Source organism: Mesoplodon bidens (genome assembly GCF_964165515.1).
Source record: "Mesoplodon bidens genome assembly, chromosome: 14".
Classification (NCBI taxonomy): Eukaryota; Metazoa; Chordata; class Mammalia; order Artiodactyla; family Ziphiidae; genus Mesoplodon; species Mesoplodon bidens.
This window is the reverse complement of record NC_138170.1, coordinates 37,069,439-37,083,718: the sequence shown is the minus strand read 5'-3', so window position 1 is coordinate 37,083,718 and position 14,280 is coordinate 37,069,439. Positions and strand designations below refer to the sequence as shown.

The window sequence follows — 14,280 nt, the reverse complement described above, 5'->3', positions numbered from 1 at the left end:
AGGACAGTGTCCACAGTCAACGTGGAGAGTGCTGTGCTCTTGGGTGTGTACAGTGAAAGGATAAATCAATCTGGCTTTTGTTTTTGGTGGGGGATGGGTGGGACAGGGAGTAATTTGATTATATTCTAAATGACTTTAAAAATGTATGTTCTCTTTGTAATTTTTCCAAAGGAAATAATAAGACGATGGACAAAGATGCACATATGAGGTTGTTCATCAGTTTTTCTTTTTCAATTATAGGGAAAATCAGAAACAACTCATGTTTGTTTGTTTGTTTTTAGTATTAGGCTGCGCTGGGTCTTAGTTGAGGCACGTGGGCTCTTAGTTGCAGCACACAAACTCTTAGTTGCGGCATGCGGAATCTAGTTCCCCAACCAGGGATCAACCCAGGCCCGCTGCATTGGGAGTGCAGGGTCTTATCCACTGGACCACCAGGGAAGTCCCCGACTCGTGGGTTAGTGATTAGTAAGCCAGGCCAAATGCCTGTACTCTGTCAGAGGTGCATTAGAGATCTGATGATAGAAGATGAACCCCTCAGATCATGCTGTCTTCCGCTTGTGAACCTAATCTGCTTTATAGAAGTTAAATCTCTGAACACAGTAGCCAACTGTATTTGTAATCAACATGGACATCCAATTTAGAAGTTCTTCATTTTTCCCTATTTCATATTCTTGTGTGATTTAGTCAGTCTTCTGTTTGTTTGTTTGTTTTTTTAATAGAGGGGCTGTGAAAGAAAACACGTTCCTATAATCCCTCTGGCAGCAGCATTTGTTACATTAGATGTAGGCATGGTGCACTCCCATCCCGTGGAGAGCCCTTGGGCTCAGTAGCGCTTATCTGTTCTCTCCAGTGACCTCAGCATCCATCTGCCCACAAACTGGCTGTGTTGGTCTCTGCATGCCGACACCCTGTACCCCCCCGCACTCTTGCCTGCCCTGCTTCTCCTCACATCTCTGAAATCTACCCTGTTTCAAGCCCCACTCAGGTCCCTGCCTCGTCCTCTGATGTCGACAAATGGACTGTCTCGTATTTATTGCTTGTCTATCAATTCACTGTACAGTTTTATACATGTTTTATACACTTTTCCCCTAACTCCAGACTTGAGTAACAGTGTTCCTGGTTGGAATATGACTTCAGGTTGGTGATATAGAGATCTCTAACTTGTATCAGTTTTTAACTATTGCCTGTCAGCTCCAAATTCACCCTTTGTTGCCTGATCTGTAAAAATGGATCAAAGCCTTCAAATATTTTTCCTTTGCCTTCTCTAAGTTGAGGGCTCTGAAGAGGATGTTGCAGGAAAAAGAGATTTTCCTTCCTGGTTCCCAGAGTCTAGAACCAGGCTTCCTGTAGAGCCTGCTGTTTTCCTGCGGGTCTGCAGGCCAGAGCTCTCTCCAGCATGTGGCTGCTGTGTCCTCTCTCCAGCTCTGGCAGCTGTGGTAGAAGGGGGAGCCTGTGCCCAGCCCAGGTCGCTGCATCTCTTCAGCCCCCACATGTATACACACTGGGAGCCCCGTGATCCTGGCCGTCTAGTGAGCTGGCCACCTGATCTTTGTCCTGAGCAGTGGCCCTTAGCTGTGCCTGTCCGAGTCATGCATTGACGTGCTAAGCTTCTGCAGAGGGCGGCCTCTCCAGTTCCTGTCCCAGCAGCAGCCGGACTCCCTGTGTGTGCATGACTCCTTCCGCACCCTCGTTCTCTCTGCACACCGTCCCAGCAGTCTGCAAGGTTTGTTTCCTGAAACCCTCCTGATGGGGACTCTTGCGTGTTCCAGGCTTTGTGCCTGCATCCCAGAGGGTTGTTCATGCTCTCCTGGTGACTGGACCATCTCTGGCCTAGGCACCCAGGAACTGCCATGTATGCCTACTTCAACAAGCTCTGAACTTTTCTTCCACGCCTGTCCTTTCTTGGGTACTTTTCGTCTGGTACAGGGCATTAGAGTTCTATTCCATCTTTATAGTTACTCAATTATTATATTTTTAAACTTCCCCTGCTTGAATTACTGTGTGGTTTCTGCCTCCTGATTGGACCCAGACTGAAATACATTCCATGTAAGCCAACTAAGCAAACGGAAGGATGAATCAAAGAGAAATCTTCTAGGGATTTCTCTGAGGGCTTGTTGAGAGCCTGCCAGACTCTACTGGTTTGTACATAGGTCCTGGAGCTTGGAGGGGAAACACTTACCAAACCATAGCCATGTACAGGCTCTTAACAAGGGCTTCCAAAGCACATGAAGCTCCCCAAGAAGTGACTGCCTGCATTGCAGCATTTCTTTTCTAAAATGGTTTCCCACCTAGGTAAATAGATGCCTCCAAGCTTCCAGTCTGTACTGGGGCCTGCCTTCCTTTACGCACGTTCACCCTGTCCCTCTGCTATCATGGCCTTGGTTGGGGTAACACTTGCTGGAGGTCCTTCCCTCACCAGGAAGGAATGTGGAGGCTCCTCTGGGGATGGGATAAAGGAGAGTTGGCTTGGGTGTGCTGCCAGAGGAGGGATGGAGCCCTCACCTAGAAGCACTGCTGAATCCCATGCTTCTGCATTCCCACACTGGAGGGCCTGGGCCGCCTGTGGGAAATGAGGGGCTGGGCTGGGCTTTTCACCACAGTTTACCTCTTCAAATCTTGCCCACACCCACCCAGGTGAGACAGATTTCTATAAATACATATGTGTCGTTGACCAACACACATACAGGTGATTTTTCCTGTGTCATCTCTTTGGAGAAAGGGTATGTATATTTAATTAATCTAATTTCTACTGAACATCTGTATTCAGTGAACTTAAACCAGATGACCCAAATACCTTTCTATTCAGTAAATGCTGAATGACTCTCAGATGCCATGTGCTGGGGTAATGGTGGTGCAGGGTGAAGACCTTGATCACAGAGGATACCCTAACTCCTGGGAGGTGGGCTCTTCAGGAGTGACACTTGACCTAATTTAGGAGTAGAAGCTCTTCAGGAAGGCATGGCAGACAGAGGGCACTCCTCAGGCGGCAGAGTGAAGCTGGGATTTTTCTGGAAGAGAAATGTGTTTGCGGTGGTGGAGGTTCAAGTGTATATGGTGTAGAGATGGAGGATGTTGGCAGGAGGTGGTGTGAAAGGAAGCACAGATCATCATAAAGGGACCAGAAGGGCATGTGAGTGAGAAGATTGGAGGAATGAGGCTGGTATTTAGGCTGGGGCATATCCTTGGTCAGGAGAACTCACAGAAGAGGGGAAGAGGTCATGAGGCCCTAAGCTCCAAGATTGGAGCAGAGAGGAGTTTTAGAAGACAACACAGTTACAGTTAGGCTATGAGGGAGCGGTGCCATGTTGGTGGTGGTGACCAAACCAGGGAACAGCATGAGAGGGAATGTATGTACAGGGGCTGAAGACTGAGTAGCTGGGGGAACAGGGCATATTTGGGAGCTGTGGGAAGTAAGGCATTGGGTTCCTCCAGTAGCCAGTGGCAGAGCCTGAATGGGATAGAGGACAGGTGAGGAGGAGGTGCAAGTGATGTTACAGAGGTGGGAACACAGATGTGCTGGATGTGGAAAGCAGGGGGAAGAAGCAATTCAAGGTCCTGCTGGGGAGTGCACATGGGAAGTTGATCCATTGCAGATGGGGGGCCCAGGAAGAGGAACTCCACACGGCATTTACTATCTGGAGTTAGCTGGGTCAACTTGTGATACTTCTTCTGGAGGTAATGTTTAAGACGATGGATAGATGGGTTTCTAGAGAGAGAATATTTGTAAAAGAGGCAGTGAATGACAAAACTTGAGAAGTATGCTTAGTGTTTGGAGGAGGAATCAGAGCCTGTGAAGGAAAACTATTGAAAGCCCAATGCACAGTAGACAACACCCTGGTGTGGTAGGTTATATCATCCCCATTTTACAAATGAGGAAACTGGGCCTCAGAGAAGTCAAGCAACTTGCATAAGGTCACACAGCTAGTAGTAGGTAGCATAACCAGAATTTAATTCTGGGCTCTCTGACTCCAGGTACCAGACTAACTATGGATCTGGAACATTTCCATCCTCAAAACATCTACGAGCCTTGTTTTATAATGACATAATCTTATCCACTGTAGATCTAAAATTCTTACCAGTTTTACTAAAGGCAGGGGCAGGATGGCCTCTGGGAGGGTTAATCCCTGTCATTGTTTACTAAATTTTCCTCTTTCTCCTTTTCTGAAAATTCTATGCACATTTATTTAAAGAATGAACTTAGTGATTGATTTTATTTGAAATGATAAATACCATTTGAGAAAATTAGCCACATTGGGTTTGGGGGGAACTATAATCAGTGGGGACCAAAACACGTCCTATAGACACTTTGATGTATAATGTCACCTGTGGGGGCATGTAGGTAAATAGATTCATCATATGTACTTTTCCCTTTAAATTTTGAACATGAAGGGTACTGCTAATGACTATGAAACAAATTCCTTGAATTTAGCTGATAGTTGTTCTAGGACTTACAGACCAGAAAGCAGTCAGACACATGTTCTCGCTTCATGCCAGCTTCTAGGTGAGATTGTGGGGGGAATCCTGGGGCTCTCCGGCACCAGCCCAGGCAAGAACCGAGGCCAGGCTTCTTGCTCCCATTAAGGAACGAGCTCTAGGTATGGCCCAGCTCCTCTGGTCCCACTGAGCTGCTGCACTCACACCCTTATCACCACCCCACTGTCTGCCCTGAGTGCTGGGAGGTGGCCCCACTTAGCTGCAAGCTCTCTGTGTCTCTTTATCTGAGCAGAATCTGGAAAAGTCTGGCAAGGACCAGGCAACAGATGTTAGAAGCCTGGGAAGTAAGGATTTAGCCACTCTCACCAGGCTTCTGGAGGGAGGATGGGGGAGGTTGGGCAGGCAGAATGACGTACACGTCCCCTGCTCCCGTGGTATGGCAGCGGGCTTGGGCTCTTTATCTCCTGGAGGATTTGTGTGTCCCGTTTGTGCAGGAGAGTGAGCAGAAAGCAGGACGCCCCTAGACACGGAGGCCGCCTGCTCAGACTCCCGTGACCAAATCAGGAACTTGGATTTCTCGCCTCCAAGCCTCAGCCTGACTAGATGGGGTGGCTGGTCATTTCATTTCCCGATTACAGGAAGGTGCTTCCTTTCTTTTATCTTTCACTTTGGTACTGGGGGTGCGGGCAGCAAAGGCAGTCCTGGGCACAGGTTTTGGACTGGGTCCGGGTGTGGTTGCTGTTCTGTCCCTGACCAGCTACTTGTGGCTGCCTGCCTAGCATGCCGGAGCCCCTTGGGGTGGAGGAGTCAGGCTCTGACTCAGAGCTTTGTGAGAATGGGTCTTTGTAGCTGTCAGTGGCCACATTCAAATGTCTTCTGGCCAGCGCTTCGCTTTCAGAACTGGAGGGAACCTTTTAGGACCATCCTCTTTAGTGGTTCCCAGTCTAGTGTCCAGGAATGGAACATTGGGATTGTTATAGACTGCGTATTGGGAAGCGAAATGACTACAGAATAGTCATTCACTAAATGTTACTTATGACCCCGCCCTACCTCTCATATCTGACTTTGACTGATGGTAGTTTTGAGGGTTCAGATGTATAAATATAAAGCTTTAAAAATTTTAAATAAAAACAGTTTTTAAAATAATCTTTTAAGAAGATTAACCATTGAAAATCAGACCATCATCCTTTTAGTTCCTTACGTCCTAAGCCTGTGCTGCAGTGTTCACTTGTATCATGGTTTAAAACTCAGATGCTGGAGTTTTAGGAGGAGCCGCTTAGGTTTGAATCCCGGCTCTGCCATCTGCCAGCTGTGTGACCTGGGACAAGTTAAATCTCCTCTCTGAGTATCTGCCTCATAGCATCACTGGTGCCTGGCACATAGCCAGTGGTACCTAAATATTTATTAAAATAAAGCATAAGTGTTCATATTTTACTATTATTTTGAGGAACCCTCTCTAATAGATGGCTTCAGGCAGAGAGCACGGGCCCACGGAAAGGTGTGCAGGGACCTAGGGATGGATGTTGTGACAGAGCCTGTGCTGAACACTGCAGGGTCCAGTACAGGGCTGGAGTGTCTGGGACTGGGAGGCCATGGCCCAAGCTAGTGATGTGGGCTCTAGAAATGGGGACCTGGTATTAGGATTTGTGTGTGACGTGCCCCAGCCCCCATCCCAGGCAGTCTAGATGTGAGTGGTAGAGGCTGCTGAAGGGGGAAGATGGTGTGGCAGCATTAAAGAATATGAAAATAACCCATAATCCTACCACCCTGATTAACCTGGTTTTGTTTTTGTGTGGTATCTTATCTGGATTTTCACATAGTTTAAGCATGGCATCTGTACCATTTTATAATCCATTTTCAGCTAACACAAATTTGTGTGTGTGTGTCTCTACCTTTCTAAATATTTTAATTGCAAAATAAAGAAGGAAGTTGTTGTTAAACAAAATCAACTGAAGTGTTTTAGAAATTTTAAGACTGTTCAGTCTCTGTTGGGGAGAGTCTACTCCCAAGTACAAAGTGAAAGCTAAGGTTGTTCTTTGTCTGCATATGGGATTTTCTATTTCTGTTACAGTAAAAATTCTCTGTTTCACAGTGAGGGTTGTATAACATCTTCCCTAGCTTCAGGGTAGGTTTTCTTACTCAAAATTCTTTTTGAGCAATGTAACTTCCTGCTCAAAAAAGGACACGGAATTGGTTTTATGTCTGTAATGGGAATATTTAGTCAAATATTCAGAGAGCTTTTTCCCACAGATATTTTTATGGAGGTCACTGCTTTATCCTCCTTTCCATGAACTTTGGTTTATTGTAAGAGTCTAGTTCTCATGCGAGGGACTGTGCCTTGGTCACAAATGAAAGTTGACATTTACACTCGATGGAAATGTATAATTGAGAATCTGGATGGTTTTCCCACCCTTCCTTCTCAGGTTGGTTTGGAAGAAATGCCCTTTAGAAATAGTGGTAAGAGTTAGCCCAAGCTGCACGTTTGGGAATTTAGAAAAGGAAGGCTGGCCCCTTGTCAGAAGTGGGGCTGGGAGCTTCTAGGCTCCAATTTCCCTTTCTTTGGAAAGTCTTTGTAACAACCGAATGTACCATGACCCAGTGATTTGGGTCTTTTCAGCCTTGAGCCAGCCCTTGAGACTTCACTGTTGACCTGGACCAGGTTACAAGAATGTGGCCATGCCTTGTAGAAAAAGGAGGAGATCCCAAAAGCCCTGGATTAGGAGCCAGAAGACTGTGTCATCTTGGCCTTACCTCTTAACACTGTGGTGACATTTAGGCAGCCCAGTTATAACCCTCTTGGAGCCTTTGTTTTTCTCCCTGGTAAAGTGGTATCCTCTCAGCTTCCCTGAGGGGTCACAAATGAGAAATGGACAGGAAATGTTCTGGAATCCTTGAATCAAGGACTCGAATCCTTGAAACAAGGGGAGGATGGTGTCCCTTTGAGAGCCACAAAGCCCTGTCTTGGCTGAGAATATGGGAGGTCCTGGCTGGGTCTTGATGGCAGAAATAAAAGCCTGAATTGCCGTGATAAAGCTGGAAACCTTGGCCAGGGTCAGCAAGCTTAATGCACTCTTCAAAGTATTCCTGAAAGAAGGATTGGTGCTTTTCGTGATACGAAACTTCACACCATCATTTCAGATGGTTCTGGCTGGATTGCAGGTATCCATAGGTCTGGATGCATAACTGGCTCATTTATCTGGAATTATATTATCCACCCTGAATCTTTTCCTAGGAAAATTAACTTATAGTTTCACGACCTGCTATGTAAAAGTACTGTGCTTCTCTTTTTTTCTCCCTTAAGCTGTCCTGTTTTACTGTAGAAATTTCAGGAATAGTCTACTGATATCCATACTCCTTTTGTGAGTTGAAAATTTCTGCCAAGTAGTTAGCTGTTCATAGCGTGTGCTGTTTTTCCTTCCAGATCTTCTTGCTCATTGTAGTCTTTCTCTGTTCACCCTCATACTTTTCCTTGTCCTCCTTTCAGCCTGTTCACATGAAGGGCAAGACCAGTGATACTGGGTCAAGTGCTACTTCAGCTTTAGGAAAATTATCCTAATTTAGAGAGAATGGTTTTTTTTTTTTTTGAAAGTGTTTTGTCTCGAATTTGGAGGCCAAAAAAAACCCAACTTAAAACTATCCATGATTTATTTGCTAATAAGATGACTAATTCTTTAATTGTATCAGATACCCACACAAATACATTCCAAGTGTCCACTTGAGCTCTCCTGTCCTGGCAAGTTAGGCCCATAACAAAGAGGTTTAGGGTGCCGAAGATGTACTGGCCTTCAGTTTGCATAAAAGTTGTGCTCAGAGGCTCACTTGAAAGGAGCTGACCTAAGGAGGGCATGGACCATAGACTTATGAATTATTCAGGTTGTGTGTGACTCGGGGCCCTTTAAAACTATAATTAAGGAGTAGGGAATATCTTGTGGGTTTTTTTTTTTTTTTTACCGCCATCTTTGGAGGAAGTTTAAGAAGGCCCTTTCTTGGTACCTCAGTAGTGGGATTCTTGAGGGGTGGAGGGTGGGTAGTGGTTGAGAAGTGAGGGGAGAATGGAGTGGTGATGGGAGGCTGCTTACCTGGGTGAGCTGAGAGCACCCACATAACTTTATCATCTGCCATGTTCTCTAGCTGTGTACAGGCTTTGAGGAGTGGAAGGTATGGTGTAGGGACTGGTTTTATAAAAACATCTTTTACTTATATATCCTTAACCGAAACTATTTAGCAGTGATAAATACGAGCAACTAGATTTGGATCTACTGGACAGATTTTAAGAGACGCAAAACAGTTTGTGAATTCCCATTGATCTAATCTGGGCTGTTCAACATAGTGATAACTTCACAGCATTTCAGTGTGACAGATACTTCTGCCTTGAGACTATTTGTTAGAACCCAGTGAATTTTTAAATCTTATAGTAACAAATAAATAAATAAACACTACCCTTGATTAAAATACATAATCAATAAGTTACAAGGACGTAATGGACAGCACAGGGAATATAGTCAATATTTTATCATAAGTTTGTATGGAGTATAATCTATAAAAGTAGCAAATCACAATATTGTATACCTAAAACTAATATAATGTTGTAAGTCAACTATGCTTCAATTTTAAAAAAACAAACAGGGCTTCCCTGGTGGCGCAGTGGTTGGGAGTCCGCCTGCCAATGCGGGGAACACGGGTTTGAGCCCTGATCTGGAAGTATCCCACATGCTGCAGAGCAGCTAAGCCCGTGCGCCACAACTACTGAGCCTGCGCTCTAGAGCCTGCTAGCCACGACTGCTGAGCCCGCGTGCCGCAACTACTGAGGCCCATGTGCCTAGAGCCCGTGCTGCACGGCAGGAGAAGCCACTGCAATGAGAAACCTGTGCACCACAACAAAGAGTGGACCCCCTCACTGCAACCAGAGAAAGCCCGCGTGCAGCAACGAAGACCCAATGCAGCCAAAAATAAATAAATAAAATAAATTTAAAAAAAAACCAAATAAACAAAATCGCATGCTCCTCCAGTGATACCAGACTGTTTCCTTTACACCATCCTTTTTGAACTTTCACATTTTGTATTGAAATTTTAGAAGAATCAATGTTTATTAACTGCAGCCCCCCCCAATAAAAAAACCCATTTTGTTCTAGAGGTCAGAGAAGAGTGACTACCATTTGACATGGTGGTCTTAGAACCCCCATCACCTTGGCTAGGATTCCAGCTCTGCCCTTAACACAGTTACTTCTTTAAATCTGTTTCTTCAGGTATAAAATAGGAATAAAAGTAACAATACCTACTTCAGAGGCTCCTTGTATCAAGATAATGCACCGTGCCTGAGAAGCAATACTTCTTTGGGATTCTTTTCTGAGGATGAATTCTCAGCTGTAGAATTAACCTGATAAGAAAATTCTTTTTTTTCTTAAATTTGTTTTTGGCTGCATTGGGTCTTTGTTGCTGTGCACGGGTTTTTCTCTAGTTGTGGCGAGCGGGGGCTACTCTTCATTGCAGTGCACGGGCTTCTCATTGCGGTGGCTTCTCTTGCTGCGGAGCACGGGCTCTAGGCGCCTGGGCTTCAGTAGTTGCAGCACGTGGGCTCAGTAGTTGCGGCATGTGGACCCTAGAGCTCGCGGGTTTCAGTAGTTGTGGCACGTGGGCTCAGTAGTTGTGGCGCACGGGCGTAGTTGCTCCGCGGCATGTGGGATCTTCCTGGACCAGGGCTCAAACTCGTGTCCCCTGCATTGGCAGGCGGATTCTTAACAACTGTGCCACCAGGGAGGTCCCAACCTGATAAGAAAATTCTTTACCGAGTATTGCCATTCCACTTTTTGGGGTTGTCTTTTAATGTCAAGCTTATCTAACTGGTTGTTCTTGGGCCATCTGTCTCACTAGTGTTAGAACTCTGCAGTTACAACCCCAGCAAACCATCTCATTACTCTTTCTTTGTTCTGTTGCCCACAGCCTGAAATCTATTCTTGGCCTTTGATATTTCACTAAAATGTCGTTTTCATTTCTCTTTTCCTTCTTGCTATAAACAGCAGGGATCTTAAGAATACAGTTTGACTTTTGACAAATGTATACACCCATGAAACCTCATCCAAATCAAGACATACACAGTATATGTCTATACCCAGGAAGGCCCCTCCTGACTCTCTCCATTCAAAACCCCTACCCCTATCACTTTCAGATTTCTACAGCCTAGATTAATTTTGCCTTCTTGAACCTAACATAAATGGAGTTTGAGGTGTCTCTCTCCCTCACTGTTGTTGCTCATGGCAGTAGTTTTCCTCTTTATTGCTAGGGGTTGTTCCAGTGTATGAATATAGCACAGTTTCATAATCCATTCTTCTGTTGATGACATTTTGGTTCGTCTCAGTTGTGGGCGATTTGGATGAAGTTGGTGTGAAGCTGGTTTCATCTCTCTGAACACAGTGTGGTTAGTGTCTCCTTCACCTCCTAACCCTGCAGCCCTGGGCAAGTGTCTTAATCTTTCTGCCTTGGTTTCCTCATCTGTAAAATGGAAGGTCAGGAAGCAATTCAAGGTTGTGGCCACCATTTAAAAAAAAATAGAGTAAAATAGGGGATCAAAGTGAATGACATGGACCTGCACATGTTGCAACTCACATAAATACAGTTATGTGTGTGTGCAGGTATGTACATAATAACAGATATAAACTGTATTTGTTATTATGAATTGTGGGTACATCCGTTTGCAGCACACTGATTTGTATATGTCCTTGTGTAAGCAAGGAAGTTGAAGCACCTGTGAATTATCTAGTTAATGCGTATCTTTGCCCTCCAGTGTCCAAAACAGCCACAATGTTAAGGGTCATTTATACACAGCTCGCTATAGGCCAGCCACTGTTTTAAAAGCTTACATATAAAGGCATATAGCTCTCACAACCGTCCTATGAAGTGGGTTATTATTCCCATTTTATAGATGGAGAAGCTGAGACATTGGTTATACAACTTGCCCAAGGTCACAGAGCTTGAATCTAGGATGATAGGGCCATGATTTGAACCCAGGCAGTGCAAGTCTGGAATCTGTGCTCTAAACCGCTATTCCGGGGGACATAAAAGAGGCAAGTGACATGTGAGCAAACGCAATTAATAATAATCTAATCAATACAATGCTCCTCTCTTTTATTTCAGATATGAGAAATGAGTGTTGGACGTCGAAGAATAAAGTTGTTGGGAATCCTGATGATGGTAAATGTCTTCATTTATTTGATTGTGGAAGTCTCCAAAAGCAGTAGCCAAGAAAAAAATGGAAAAGGGGAAGTAATAATACCCAAAGAAAAGTTCTGGAAGATATCTGACCCTCCCAAGGCATATTGGAACAGGGAACAAGAAAAGCTGAACAGGAAGTACAATCCCATTTTGAACATGTTAGCCAACCAGACAGGGGAAGCATACGGATTTTCCAACATAAGCCATCTGAATTATTGTGAACCTGACCTGAGGGTCACGTCAGTAGTTTCAGGTTTCGACAGTTTGCCAGACAGATTTAAAGACTTTCTGTTGTATTTGAGATGTCGAAATTATTCACTGCTTATAGATCAACCTGATAAGTGTGCAAAGAAGCCCTTCTTATTGCTGGCGATTAAGTCCCTTACTTCACATTTCGACAGAAGGCAAGCGATTCGGGAATCTTGGGGCAAAGAAACCAATGTGGGGAACCAAACAGTGGTGCGAGTCTTCTTACTGGGCCAGACCTCCCCAGAGGACAACCATCCTGACCTTTCAGATATGCTGAAATTTGAGAGTGAGAAGCACCAAGACATTCTTATGTGGAACTACAGAGACACCTTCTTCAACTTATCTCTGAAAGAAGTACTCTTTCTCAGGTGGGTGAGCACTTCCTGCCCAAATGCTGAGTTCGTGTTCAAGGGTGATGATGATGTTTTTGTGAACACCCATCACATCCTGAATTACTTGAATAGCTTATCCAAGAACAAAGCCAAAGATTTGTTTATAGGTGATGTGATTCACAATGCTGGACCTCATCGGGATAAGAAACTCAAGTACTACATCCCGGAAGTTGTTTACACTGGTGTCTACCCACCTTATGCAGGGGGAGGTGGATTCCTGTACTCCGGCCACCTGGCCCTGAGGCTATACAATGTAACTGACCAGGTCCTTCTCTACCCCATCGACGATGTTTATACTGGAATGTGCCTTCAGAAACTTGGCCTCGTTCCAGAGAAACACAAAGGCTTCAGGACATTTGATATAGAAGAGAAAAACAGGAATAACATTTGTTCCTATGTAGGTTTGATGTTGGTACATAGTAGGAAACCTCAAGAGATGATTGATATTTGGTCTCGGTTGCAAAATGCTCATTTAAGTTGCTAAATTATGTACAAAACTAAATTTTGCATAGAAAGATGTATCTCAAATAGTTCCCATGTTGTGTTCTCTCACATTAGAGGTAATTTCTATGTAAAACCATCAAAACTGCCTTTATGAGTAGTATCCATATGAGGGCCTCTAAACCTTTCAATGTAGTACTTTCTGAAGAGGGAAAGCAGAAGATCCTAATTTTTATGTAGGATATGACAGGATGAATGGTTCTGACCCTTCCTGCTGGCTAGTGGTCATTATTTTCTAACTTGTCCCCCTTGTCATCTGAAATCATGTTTTTGGAATCTGATCGTGTTAAGTTATTTTTGTTTTGCCCTCATATGATGGTAATCCTATTTCCCATTATAATGAGTGAATTATCTGCAATTTAGGTATTCATAAACCTATTGGCTACAAAGACACTGTTATATATGACTCAAGGCTTTTTGTGAAATGGAATTACATTTATTTTCATGAAATTTGGATGAATTTTTTTAATAGTCAGGAAAAATTAACTACTGTTGAAATTTCCTGCTGCCCCAACATTTCCTTGGGTTAATCTAATCAATCAGTTTTGCAAAATGGGAATCACCGTGTGACATTCATCCAGTTTATCTAGTATGGTCTTTTGGTCATAATAAGGAGAAAGCTTAACTATCTTGTATTTCGTTTGCTGGGTGGTCTCGTGATAGTTCTCTCTTTTTTAGTATTTGAAAATAATGAGTATGATTCCATAACCTTCAAACTGAAGATTGAATTGACCCTGGTAACCATATTGTGTTTATGATTTTTCATTGTGGACCAGGAAAGCATATGTAACTTTTGAACTTTAAGTGAAAAGATTGAAGTTGCAGACCTTTTTATCAGTGGTTTTTCAGTTTAAAACTGCACAATTCTATTCTTGCCACATGATTACATGTTGCTTATACAAAATTATTATCCTGAGTAGTGACTGCTTTCCTGTCTCAGTGTAGAAGTGCCTGTGTTTTTATTTATTGTTCAGATCAAATACCAAAACATTTTCTTAAATATATTTTGTGTAATATTTTATTTGTATACAGTGTTGGTGATTAATTATTTAACTAGAGCATGGTATTTTAAGTAGTAAGTATAACATGTTAAATAAAGTTAATTGTTATTTTTGAATTAAAAATTTGGGGGGGGTATGAACTAGAATTCTGCCAAACTATTGCTTATATATACTGTCTTGTAACATGCTTTCTTGAGACATTTTTGTGTTATAGATATGAAGATTCTTACCAGATGTGATACTGGGGACTGTAAGCAGATGGAAATAAAGTCACCATATTTTTAATTGTCACGTGTATTGTGTAATCTATAATCTCTGTTTCCAGCATTTAATTACATTTTCCCCAAAGATGCCATTTTTCCCCCCAGAAACTATTACAGTAATATTGAACTATACCTTTTCATCTGTCTTTGTATTTAAAATTTTTAAAAGTGCTTTCCCATGTAGTCTTTAGAGAGGAGTATGAATACTTATTTACGCTTCCACTTTCAGTG

The 14,280-nt window shown here is 43.4% G+C and overlaps 1 protein-coding gene across 1 annotated transcript in view; it reads left to right on the top strand.

Annotated features, from left to right (window-relative positions):
- Positions 1 to 14,071, top strand: part of B3GNT2 (UDP-GlcNAc:betaGal beta-1,3-N-acetylglucosaminyltransferase 2) — a 30,854-nt gene extending 16,783 nt beyond the window's left edge. Inside the window, exon 2 of the mRNA XM_081253786.1 lies at positions 11,566 to 14,071. Within this exon, the coding sequence (XP_081109912.1) occupies positions 11,575 to 12,768 (1,194 nt within the window). The 5' untranslated portion in view covers positions 11,566 to 11,574 and the 3' untranslated portion in view covers positions 12,769 to 14,071. The remainder of the gene's footprint in view (positions 1 to 11,565) is intronic.
- Positions 14,072 to 14,280: the final 209 nt, after the last annotated feature.